We start from the raw sequence: 13,698 nt of genomic DNA on the forward strand, positions 1-13,698 counted from the left end.
AGAAGCAAACTTAGGCGGAATAAAGAGAACTGGTAGAAAACCTTTGGTTTCAGACGATATATTGCAGCTGATGGATGAACGTAGAAAATATAAGAATGATAGTGATGAAAGTAAAAGGAACTATCGGCAATTAAGAAATGCTATAAACAGGTAGTGCAAACTGGCGAAAGAAGAGTGGATTAAAGAAAAGTGTTCAGAAGTGGAAAGAGAAATGAACATTGCTAAAATAGACGGAGCATACAGGAAAGTTAAGGAACATTTTGGGGTACATAAATTAAAATCTAATAATGTGTTAAACAAAGATGGTACACCAATATATAATACGAAAGGTAAAGTCGTAGATGGGTGGAATATATTGAGAGTTATACGGAGGAAATGAATTAGAAAATGGTGTTATAGAGGAAGAAGAGGAAGTTGAGGAGGATGAAATGGGAGAATTAATACTGAGATCTGAATTTAAGAGAGCATTAAAAGATTTAAATGGCAGAAAGGCTCCTGGAATAGACGGAATACCTGTAGAATTACTGCGCAGTGCAGGTGAGGAAGCGATTGATAGATTATACAAACTGGTGTGTAATATTTATGAAAAAGGGAATTTCCGTCAGACTTCAAAAAAAGCGTTATAGTCATGATACCAAAGAAAGCAGGGGCATATAAATGTGAAGAATACAGAACAAATAGTTTAACTAGTCATGCATCAAAAAACTTAACTAGAATTCTATACAGAAGAATTGAGAAGAGAGTGGAAGAAGTGTTAGGAGAAGACCAATTTGGTTTCAGGAAAAGTATAGGGACAAGGGAAGCAATTTTAGGCCTCAGATTAATAGTAGAAGGAAGATTAAAGAAAAACAAACCAACATACTTGGCGTTTATAGACCTAGAAAAGGCATTCGATAAAATAGACTGGAATAAAATGTTCAGCATTTTAAAAAAATTAGGGTTCAAATACAGAGATAGAAGAACAATTGCTAACATGTACAGGAACCAAACAGCAACAGTAACAATTGAAGAACATAAGAAAGAAGCTGTAATAAGAAAGGGAGTCCGACAAGGATGTTCCCTATCTCCGTTACTTTTTAATCTTTACATGGATCTAGCAGTTAATGATGTTAAAGAACAATTTAGATTCGGAGTAACAGTACAAGGTGAAAAGATAAAGATGCTACGATTTGCTGATGATATAGTAATTCTAGCCGAGAGTAAAAAGGATTTAGAAGAAACAATGAACGGCATAGATGAAGTCCTACGCAAGAACTATCGCATGAAAATAAACAAGAACAAAACAAAAGTAATGAAATGTAGTAGAAATAACAAAGATGGACCACTGAATGTGAAAATAGGAAAGGATTATGGAGGTAGAAGAATTTTGTTATTTGGGAAGTAGAATTACTAAAGATGGACGAAGCAGGAGCGATATAAAATGCCGAATAGCACAAGCTAAACGAGCCTTCAGTAAGAAATATAATTTGTTTACATCAAAAATTAATTTAAATGTCAGGAAAAGATTTTTGAAAGTGCATGTTTGGAGTGTTGCTTTATATGGAAATGAAACTTGGACAATCGGAGTATCTGAAAAGAAAAGATTAGAAGCTTTTGAAATGTGGTGCTATAGGAGAATGTTACCAATCAGATGGGTGGATAAAGTGACAAATGAAGAGGTATTGCGGCAAATAGATGAAGAAAGAAGCATTTGGAAAAATATAGTTAAAAGAAGAGACAGACTTATAGGCCACATACTAAGGCATCCTGGAATAGTCGCTTTAATATTGGAAGGACAGGTAGAAGGGAAAAATTGTGTAGGCAGGCCACGTTTGGAATATGTAAAACAAATTGTTAGGGATGTAGGATGTAGAGGGTATACTGAAATGAAACGACTAGCACTAGATAGGGAATCTTGGAGAGCTGCATCAAACCAGTCAAATGACTGAAGCCAAAAAAAAACACAGAATCTAGGAAAATTCTATATCATCGCCAGCTTGTTTAAAAAATGTTTTTATTCTCTTGGCTGTTAATTTTTACAGGAAAAGAATAATAGGAACTAATAAATGGAGAATTCAATTTTGAGTAATTTTTGTGTCTTATTACTCTTAATGTTTTACTAATACTTCTCATAAAATTTGATTATTATTTTAGTTATCTTTTTAATTTATTTTCTTGAAATTTTAGATAAACTGTAAACTTTTGGGACTTTTTTTTTTGCTGATTTAATTATTTTGTTTAAATTCGTGATTTTTTTATCTCCATGTCTTTAACAAGATAATTGTTTGTAGATTTCCTTTATTACCACCAACTTAAATGGAGGTAATGAGTTTGTTTCAATCAGTTATGTTTGAAATTCTGACTTGATACAACATGTAATATAAAAGAAGAAAGTTTTATAAAAAAAAGTACGATTTTGTATGTACAATTTTTAGAATTCTTTATTTTGTCAAATAATGATTTTGGCATTTTTAATTTCACGCTAACCAGAAGGCCCAGATGATCATTAACATAATATTAACATAATAGATTATCATTAACTGAATTAGTCTCACATATTCGTTAATTGAAGGAACCTAGATGGTGCTAATGACACAGTCCAGTCCACTTGAAAAAACACTTCGTTTATATACTTGCCTTCTAAAGCCTGTGTTTCTTTCTGCCAAAATACAATTGAAATAACTCAATATTTAATTTTTTAGTTAATTAGAGGAAATTAGTGAAGGCAAGTTGTCAGGAATTTATTTATCATTAATGAGATTTCAATTTTCTTGAAAGCAGAATATAACTAAAAAGAGAATGGTTCTGATTTTATAACATTTCAAATATTGTTTATTTATTTATATGGCTCTTATAAATAATCTATTTATATACTACCATGTAATTATTTTTATATTTCTAACTTTTTTTAGAATTTCTTTTACTTGATAAAAAAACTTAAGTTTCTCTATTTAAACTTAGGTAATCATGCACTACCATCACTCGTAGAAACTGAAATAATGTTTCAAGGAAAACTTGAAGACCTAATAAATAAAACATATAATTTATATAGCTTTTACTGTATGATAAGGATCATTTTAAAAAATGTTACAGGAAGAAAAGCCCTCCCATTAAATGTAGAGTACATTTTAATCCTGGTTATGATTAACTTATGATGTAAATTTTATTAAACCTATTACTGTTATGCAATAAGAAAAATATTAACTGATAGAAATTGTACTAAATGGACTTGTTTGCATTAAGTTCTTTTTAAACTCTACAAGATTTTTTATTTGTTCAGTAATTTTTTATATGAAAAAGATCATATTGATGAGACTATAAACAAAAAGGTTTAATTTTATTTATGTACATTATTATTAATATGCTCAAATACAAATATTATGAACATTGTGAACTCCCAGAAAACTTTTATATGATTAATTGATGATATAGGCTCTAAGCAACATGACAAAATAAAAAAGAAGGGATTAGGTATTCCAGCTTTCAGTTTTGAATTAAAGGGAACTTGCGATATTTGGAGAAGAAGAAAAAGACTGAATCCTCTTTTTCTTGTAAAAACTAGAGTGACTTGGAAGCCCGAGCATTTTAAGTAGCAAGAGGAATTTCTTCTCCTGTCTGTTTTTTTAGATCTTTTGAAGTATAAAAAACATTTTTTTAAAAATTGTGTTGAAAATCACCATTATCTACTTTTTACTAACTGAGGATGCAAAAAGAATTGCAAAGGGTCAGAATCTCTTGGAAATCAAACTAAAACACATTTTGACCAAAAAAATTCTAATATTGCAGTACTTAAATATTTCTTGATTGAGGAAGCTAGGGAGAAGAAGATAAATGGATTTCAAGAAGGCATGACTCTCTTTTTTTGTATAATATTTGTATTTTGTTAACAAAAATTGAAATATTGAAACAAACTTTTCTTTAAACAAAATTTTGCTGAATTTTTGAAAAACAGCTTTCTGACAATAAAATTTATTTTTATCCATTTATATATGAATTAATTAATTATACATATAACCAGATATTCTCCTTTAAAATCAGGGGAGAGTCAATATGGTTGATAATATAAAATAATTGCTATATAGCTACAACACTTGAGAAGAAGTAAGCTTTAAATTCTGCAGGATTTTTTCATATCAGTTCTATCATTCTTGAAACAAACAAAAACAAACAAAAACTTATAAAATGTTTTATTATAAGAGAACAGGTTTTAAGTGTTTTCCATTTATTGTATTAAATTATATAAATAATTAATCATTAAAAAGTAAACTACTATAAACAAATAATTAATAACTTTTTTAAATATTTTTTCATAATTTGACCTTTACACAACATTTCAGTGAGAAGTATCCCTTAATTATTTTATTACATGACTTTTTATTACTTCTTTGTACGAAGTAAAGGAATTATTGTGATCACGAAAAATTTCGCTTTTCAGATTACAGTGGAAATATCCATTTTGACCATCCCAGAATCCATTTTGTCGAGTTTTGGCGTGACATCTGTACATACATACATATGTAAGCATGTATTTCACATAACTCAAAAACGATTAACCATAGGATGTTAAAATTTTGAATTTAGGACTGTTGTAACATCTAGTTGTGCACCTCTCCTTTTGATTGCAATTAACAGGACTGAAAGTGTCCAAAAAAGCCCTAAATCCAAAACATTTGGATTTTGGACTTTTTCTTAACTGCAGTAATAAGCTCTCATTAAGAGCTTTTCGACAATATGAATATATCATAAGTGGTACTTACTTTCATTGGTTCCAGAGTTATAGCCAAATAAAATTTTAATTAATGAAATATTTGTATTTTACAAGGAGAAGGCACATTTGTTCAAATCCGACTTCATCTCTTTCTTTTTTTACCTTTTTTTTTTTAATTTAAATATATTGATTTATTAATAATTATTAACTTTTGTTTGTAAATTTTTTTCACAATAAATAATAATTCAATAACAATAAAAAAAAAAATGTTTAAATATCAGAAGTTATTAATGAAATAAAATTTTATGTACTTTTCATTTTAAAAAAATATGTACATTTTATTTAATAGGCGTACAAGGAAGTCATGCAATGTCCATGTCAGATTTTAGTATCATAGTAATTTATAAACATAACACACATTTTTCCTTATAAAATGAAGAGACTTTAACTGTCAAATTATCAATAAAATTTAAGGGACTAAATGACCTTATAAGTTATCATATAACCTCTTAAGTTATCAATAATATTAACTTATAATTTTTTTCCATTTCTGCTTCCAAAATAATGAAAAATAAAACATGAAGGTAATTTTTTTTTATTTCCTGCATTATTTGTCCTGAAGAGATAAATCATCAATCAGAATAATCTGTATATGTCCTGTTGATATGCTGAATGCTATTATTCAGGCATTAATATTTACTTTTCATCATAAAAAGTTTTAGTGTAAATGATAAATGCTTTAATTGGTTAAGAAATCAGTTCAGAATCTTTATTGAGGATTATATTTGATTCACATGGTGTTTATACATTTAATTTGCTTTATTTCATGATCTAAATCAGGTGAATTTAATTAAATTTGACTAATGATTTATTGAATTAATGCTCACCAACAGAGAATAATAATCATAATATGAGTTTGATTAGATGCTGAACAATTACATCCAGGTTCTTAATACTGCAATGCCACATACTGATGAAATGCTTTTAAAACATTAAGTCCTACAAAATGTTGGTTAAGAACATCACATGAATAACACACTAGTAATTTTAATTAGACATGTTATGTATGACTTGTTAGAAATGTTATGAAATAAATTAATGACAAGAAATTAGTTGTTTCTTGTTGCTTTTCTACTGGAATCAACTAGAAAACTAAAGTCAGAAAGTGCTGTAAAACTCTTACTTTCCAACTTATGTACGGAAAACTTGGGAAAATAAAACAAACATTTTTTTAATCTCCATGATACTTTTAAATTATGTTTACTAATTTTTTTGAATTTGTTACTGTGTTATTTAACTAAAGAATATCCATTTAAAAAGTATAGTGTGAACATTATTTTAATTAAAAATTATATGTATCATTTACTGTTAGAATTATTAATAATTAATATTTCACTGGAAGTAGTGAAAGGTCCGTTTGATTGTACTTCACACATGATTATATTGTCCAAGATGAAGTTTATGAAAACCGATACATTGCTAACATTAGATTAAGTCTCTCCCCTGAAATTATTATTAATATATATATTTTTATACATATTTTTTTACAGTGAGTTTTGAAAATTGAGTATATCCAGAACACACCAACATATGACAAAGCTATTAAAGGTAGATAATTGTACTCAATACAAAAAAAAAATCTTTCACCTGCATTACTAATGATTATCGGACTTGGTGGGAATTAAGATAAATATACATTTTCAAAATCAGGTACCTACATTATTATGCTTATGATATGAAATAATTAAAGTCACAAGTTGATTTCTAATGTGAATATTAATTCCAGTAGAAGAAATAACTGTTTATGTATTAGAATGTGTGATGTCTCTTGTCAGATCACCTACAAATAGTTGGTTGTAAATGATCTGACGCAAGACATCACTCATTGGCAAAATTTGCATTGCTGTCCTGAAAAATAGCAAGCATCCTATGTCATATTGATGAATTAGAAATACTTCTATGACTGTATAAGCTTACTAGTGAAAATAAGGAGTGAAGTAGTAAAATATATATTAAATGATAATGCTTTTAAAAAGCTGGAACCAATGAACTCTCAACAAAGTAAAAAAAAAAAATTATGAAGCATACAAAAAAGACTGACTGAAAAAATACTATGCTCTGGATTTTATGAACAAAATTGCTAAGACTGCCTAAAAATACCATACAAACTGGACAGAATTTCAGGAATATGTATTATGAAAACATAAAAACCACTTCCAATTATATTTTAGAAAATATTTATCAATAATCAGGTAAAAAAATCAGTCACAAAAACACCAACCACTTCTAGATAAACACAAACCTCTTAACATATCTTTCCCTCTCTCTTTTTTGCTTTTTAGTCTTTAGAACCACTGTAAGGTATTACTTCAAAGGATGTTATGTATGAATGCAAATGAAGTATAGTTTTGTACAGTCTCAGGTCGACCATTCCTGAGATGTGTGGTTAATTGAAACCCAACCACCAACAAACACCGGTATCCATGATCTAGTATTCAAATCCGTATAAAAGTAACTACCTTTACTAGGATTTGAACCTTCGAACTCTCGACTTTGAAATTAGCTGATTTGCGATGATGAGTTCACCACTAGACCAACCTATGGGCCTTATTCAGAATACCTGTCTTAAAGAAACAAAACTACTTAAGCCAATAATTCAAACTAAGTATATTGACATAGTTTTGGTGACTAATAATTTAATTGTGCACAATTTGCTGTATTTTCCTATCATTTTGAATATCTCTAATTTTTTAAAAAATTATCATATTTTATGAACTTTTTTCCTGTTTAGCCTTTGGGAATCATCAGGTATTACTTCAAAGGATGAATGAGGATGATATGTATGAGTGTAAGTGAAGTGTAGTCTTGTACAGTCTCAGATCAACCATTAATTAGATGTGTCATTAATTGAAACCCAACCACCAAAGAATACCAGTATCCACGATCTAGTATTCACATCTGTATAAAAGTATGGATTTGAGTACTAGATCGTGGATAACGCTGTTTGTTATAAACTTAATTAAATTTATTTAATGATAAGTTCCTGAAATAAAACACATACATAATTTTAATTATAAATAAAGAGTTTTTAAGTTACATTTTTGGCAAATGTTACTAGTACTACAAATGTTACAGTACAATGTTTTGGCAAATGTTACAGTACTAGTAATAATGACAAAAATCAGATTGAAAATATTTCGACATAAGTAATAAACATTCTTTAAGATTTAATTTTTTGGTTGATTTGTCAAAGAAATTAATCATTTCATATAATTTTCACCAGCCACCTCCTTAGAAAATCAAGATTGTTATAACTACATAATTTACTGATTAATTACCAACTAGTCTTTGGATAAGTTTGAGAAGAGCTAAAAAAATACGTTTTTATTTCATTTCTACAGAGTGATTTTTTAGTCCTGTTACCCAATTGTTAATGTCTGGTAATTTTTTTCTAAGAAAGGGAAATTATGTTTTGTGACACGAAGTTGGTAGCGCTACTCAACCGGTATAGATACGGAAGTATGAGTTGATTCTCCTTGAGCTGTGTACACTTTTGTGCCGTTTCCGGTCGTGTTACGAACAGAATGTTTTCATTCTTCATTCTTGAACAATATTTTGCTAAGAAATCATACGCTAGTGTAAAAGAATCATTTCAAATTAAATTTGTTGGTGTTCCTCCGCCAGAAAAAATGTCAGTTTCTAGGCTAGCAAACCGATTTCGAGAGACAGGTAGTGTTTGCGATAGAAAACGTAGTGGTCGACCAACTCGCTTGACAGATGAGGTTTTGGAGAATGTGAAAACAAGATTGCTCAATTCTCCGCGGAAAAGTTTACGAAAACTTTCCACGCAAGTTGGTTTGTCATATTCCAGTGTTCAGAAAGCTACTAAAAAATTTAAATTGTATCCGTATCGCGTACGATTAGTCCAAGAGCTTTAGCCTCCAGATTTAAACAAGCGATTGCAATACTACCGTTGGTTTAGATCTCTCGTAAATGATAACGGAATCGAATTTTTAAACACGGTGTTCTTTAATGATGAAGCTTGGATCCATCTCGATGGTTATATGAACAGTCAAAACTGTCGAATTTGGGCGGTTGAAAATCTTAACGCTTTATAAGACAAATCTTTGCATCCTGAAAAAATTGGTGTGTGGTGTGCGATATCTTGTCATCGTGTAGTCGGACCCGTATTCTTCGAATAGACAGTAAATGGTGAAGTATACAGGAATATTGTGCGCCAATTTGTGTCCCTCCTGGAACCTCAAGAACGGTATTGCTGGTTTCAGCAAGACGGCGTTACATGCCACACGTCTCGAGAAACCATGGATTTTCTGCAAGCGTTCTTTGATGATCGAATAATAAGCAACGGCTTATGGCCTCCAAGGTCCCCAGACCTCACATCTCCCGACTACTTTTTGTGGGGCTATATTAAATCCGAGGCCGTCAGAAACAATCCTCACACTATTGATGAACTTAAAGTCAATATTACAGACTTAATTACAAATATTTCCAATGCAACTCTTAAAAAGGTTTCTGTTAATATGCTGAAAAGAGCCCGTGAGTGTTTAACCACAAGGGATGGGCATTTTGAGATAATTCTTTATTAACAATTATGTAAGTAATCGCTTTTTATTAAATCTCTTTTGTAAGTAACAAATATATTTTTTATTCACCTAAATTTCCCTTTCTTAGATTACATTTAAAATTGGGTAACAGGACTAAAAAATCACTCTACATTTTACATACTTAGAATGCTTGCTTATGTATGGCTTCTTCAGTTTGGTTAGTAGGTCAAAGGTAAATATATGAAAATAAGCAAACAGACAGTTCAAATGAAACAAAACTTTAGAAGATGGTACTTGAAAAATATTTGAATGGTATTTAATTTTACATTAAACGATTTATGCAGTAAATTCAGATTTATTTAATAATATTAAAAAAATTAACAACAGAAAAATATTATTTTTTTAAGGAAATCTTTTAATTTATTTTTAAACAAATTGGTCGAGAGATATTTAAATTATTAAAAAATTGCAAAGGAAACATAATAAGGTTCTTTCTTAATTACATGCTGCAATCAAATATAAATAAGTTTTTTTTTTTTATTTGATGTAAATTTATCTTGTTTATTTTATATATGTAGTTAAATAAAAATTTTATTCTAATTCCTAAAGGTAATAAATTCGAAAATATAAATAGAAAAGTTAGAATTTTTAATTTTTATTAAAAACATTTATTTTAAATTTAGTCTGCAATATACATATTTATGAGTGTTGCTAAAAATTATACAGCGGCTTTTTTCTAATTTAATGTATTTTTATTATTATTATTATTTTTTTGTTAAACTAAATCAGAAAAAAATCTTTAACTTTAAATTTTCGGTCTACATGATTCATCTTTACGGGTACATAAAAAATTATCTGACCACTAATTCCTATAATACTTTTAGATTTGAACGAGTTCTTGACATATAATTATTAATTATACGCAAGACAAAAATATATGTAGAAAAAATAAATATTTTATAAAGAAGATAAGAAGGAAGCCTAGAGTTTTATTAGCACTTCAGCAAAATATACAAATTTTGTTATAAAGGAAATCAATTTTACCGTCCGACAAGAATCATATCATCTAACAACCACCCAAGAATTTCATACTTGGGCAACAAAATCCTACTTCAAGTATTATAATTAATGATAATACTCCACGCGATTATCAATGTTACGTTAACTATTACGATAATGTTACGTATCATCTTTTTTTTGTAATGATGCGTGTTTTTATTTCGCAATAGATCTGTTTGTTTCAGTTAAAGCTGTTTAGATTAATATCCGTAAACCAAAATGTAATGAAAACCCGACTATCACTACAATAAATACAATAATTAACAAGAAATTAAACTTCGTTTAATGTTTTGTTAATTTTATAAGAACAAAAATACTTTAGTTCTTTGACAAGAACTAAAGTATTTTTGTTCTAATTGAGCCTAAAGACATCAGTCACACTTGATATTTATCAAGAGAATGAGATACTTGAACTGTTTTTAAAATAACTAATTTCGCTATGATAGAAAGCTGGATAAAAATGTTTTAATTAATATTTCATCATTTGGGTTTCTTAATAAACAGGAAAAATTGAACCGTTGGACTCTTCTGACCACAACCAACAAATTACATTTATTTTTAATACTAGTTAGAATAATTTTTACATTTTATGTATCACGCTCACAACAGACTTTTTAATTTTGGCCCGGTTAACGTACATTTACTGTAAAAAAAATGTAAATAAAAAAAATCTTAACATGTTACTTATAATTAAAACTTAACACAAAATGTTTATAACTTACCGGTTGATCCACAAATTACCAGCGCAAAATTGCATGCGATCATTAAAACTGTGAACATATTCATGATTGTAAAAGCAATAACAAAAAAGATGCACTAGGGAACTGATGTTATCCCAGTTGACTAGTACGTCAAACTGTTTGTCTAACAATTAATGAAACTGTATTGTGACATCACCCTGACCTATCTGTTGACGACGCAGTCTCTTCTGAATTGTTAGTTGTAAACTGCCGACGGGAGCCGCTATAAACGGATATTAGCTAGCCGGGGTCAGAGTGCAAGATAAGAAAAAATGTCTTTAATTATAAATACTCTACAGTAATTCAACATTATTAATTGATAACTAGCTACTAGTAAATGCTTAAAATAATATATATACTCGCTACTTAATATACATATATTATTTTAAGTAACGAGTTATGGCTAAGCAGCCTTTTTTTTTTAACCTCCGGGTTAAAGGATGAGATGAATGATTTGTAGCGTGTGTGCAAATGACGTGTGTGCCTGATCGGGATTCGAACCTGGGACTCCAGATGAAAAGCTGAGACCCTACCACTCGCGCCACAAAGGCTGGCAAGTAGCCATTCTTAGTTCTCTTTTAAGTAGGGAGTATATACATATATAAAACAAATTCTTGGAAGTAAATAAATTAAGTATAAATTAAATATGTTTTGTTCTAAAAACAGAATAAAGGTAATTCTAAGGAAAAATAATTTTGATAAGTTAAATTCGCATGATTAAAAATTATATTTTACCTTTACACTTTTTATACGACAGAAAATACCCTCACAAACAAAAATTCATAAAAATTTTCTCTCTATCTAATTAAAAATATGGACACGGATAGTAAAAATTGTTATTTTACCTCGTTTTACCGAAATTTTAATTCATTAAACTTGCATTTAACTTAATTCAATTAATCTATATAAAAAAAAGCTATCTTCAATATTCAGTTATTTATACCAAATGAAACACAAATAACTTTCTTTAAATATCCTTTCAAACTTCAGATTTATAAAGTGAATTGCAAAAAATAAACGACAGTGAAATCAGATAAATATAAAATAACAAAAATAACCAGAAACTAATATAATTCACATTGATAAATACATTTTAAAATAATCCTGCAATTGAAGATTCTACCCTATAGTGGCACTCACTCTGCCCACCGCTGCGCTGGAAATGTCGGTATAATAGAATTCTTTTGGAAAAAAGCAAATCTGACTAGTGTCGTTTGTTCCTCAGTTGCTTAGACGTTTTATCATCATAAAAAAGACTTGAGATAGATAACAGGAAAAATTAGCCGATTAATTTTATTTTGGCTCAACTATACAATTTTGAAAATCTAATAGAATTCAACTTGTTGATTTAATTCACAATTTTTTCCTAATACGAATGCCGGATCTAAAATTGGCGTAACAGCATCTCATTTCGATTATTATTATATAATATATAATATTAAAAAACGTTTTTTAATATTTCATCGAATTATTACAAAAGATACATTGTCACTCAATACGAAACTTGTCGTTAGTGTTGTGTAAAATATTTTTCCTACAAGAAAATAAACAAATTAATATTTCTCTTTCATAATAATTACAATCACAATTTCTTTATGTTTGTATTATTTTACTATATTTTTTAAACAAAATTTTAAATCGTTGGTTGCAGGAATGTTTTTTCAACAATGTTATATACATACTAGGATTTAAAATTTGCCGGGTTGTAGTTAAAAGACGCAATCTGACGTCCGTTATACGAAAAGCTTACCGTATCTTTTTCTAGGAGCAGCACCTGTCAGTCTCTTGATTTCTCTATACTGTTGGGTCGTAACGTAGTATTCTTTTGTGTATTGTTGAGGTTAAGTGTACACTAATTAAATAATAATTATTGTTGAATTTTTAAATATGAATACATCATGTTTGTTTTTTATTTTAATAAGCATAACTGTTAGTATTTACACTGGTGAGTAATTTTAACTCAATTTTTATGTTGTTAATTATTTTTAGATATTATCTTAGCTACTTATCGGCTTTCTAACCTATTTATGATTCACTGAGTGACTAATAGGAAGTGTTTTTGTATTATTAAAAGTAAAATTGTAAGTTGTATGCCGATTAACCCACATTATTTTTCCCCTTAAATAATTACAATAAATGATTTCAATTTGACGTAATGAGTTGGAGTTGATATTTGGATATAAATGTTTATACAAAAAGTATTTTGTTGGAATTATTGAATTTTTTTTTTAATTGTCTAAATAATAAGTACTGAACGAGCCATGCGATTTCTGTATGCTGTGGGTATTTTTGTGTATTGTTGGATATTGATTATATTGTAAAAATTATATCAAACTAATATTTTTGAATGAATAGTACCAAATATGTTAAATCAATATGCAATAAATGGTCTTACAGAATTAAAGTAAGATTGCACATTATTGTAAACTAAGTAATTTTTATTGATTTACAAATTGTTTGATCGAGTTATGTAGTTGTTATATTGTCAGTACTAAAAATACCTTCCCTTTCTGTATTTAACAATTTTTCACTAGAATATTTGACTTATGATCTAAGAAGTAACATAATGAATATTTAAATTCATTTTAGCCTTGTAGTTTGTTTATTTTACGGTGTAAAATAAGAATGCTACAGCTCATAGAAAAAG

At 28.7% G+C, this 13,698-nt stretch overlaps 2 protein-coding genes across 2 annotated transcripts in view; one reads left to right on the forward strand and one right to left on the reverse strand.

Annotated features, from left to right (window-relative positions):
• LOC142321658 (uncharacterized) overlaps positions 1–11,244 on the reverse strand; it is a 40,021-nt gene extending 28,777 nt beyond the window's left edge. Inside the window, exon 1 of the mRNA XM_075359924.1 lies at positions 11,034–11,244. Coding sequence (XP_075216039.1) covers positions 11,034–11,097 — 64 coding nt within the window. The 5' untranslated portion in view covers positions 11,098–11,244. The remainder of the gene's footprint in view (positions 1–11,033) is intronic.
• Positions 11,245–12,846: 1,602 nt separating this feature from the next.
• Nct (Nicastrin) overlaps positions 12,847–13,698 on the forward strand; it is a 60,769-nt gene continuing 59,917 nt past the window's right edge. Inside the window, exon 1 of the mRNA XM_075359925.1 lies at positions 12,847–12,996. Coding sequence (XP_075216040.1) covers positions 12,939–12,996 — 58 coding nt within the window. The 5' untranslated portion in view covers positions 12,847–12,938. The remainder of the gene's footprint in view (positions 12,997–13,698) is intronic.

Source organism: Lycorma delicatula, chromosome 3 (genome assembly GCF_047948215.1).
Source record: "Lycorma delicatula isolate Av1 chromosome 3, ASM4794821v1, whole genome shotgun sequence".
In the NCBI taxonomy this organism is placed as follows: domain Eukaryota; kingdom Metazoa; phylum Arthropoda; class Insecta; order Hemiptera; family Fulgoridae; genus Lycorma; species Lycorma delicatula.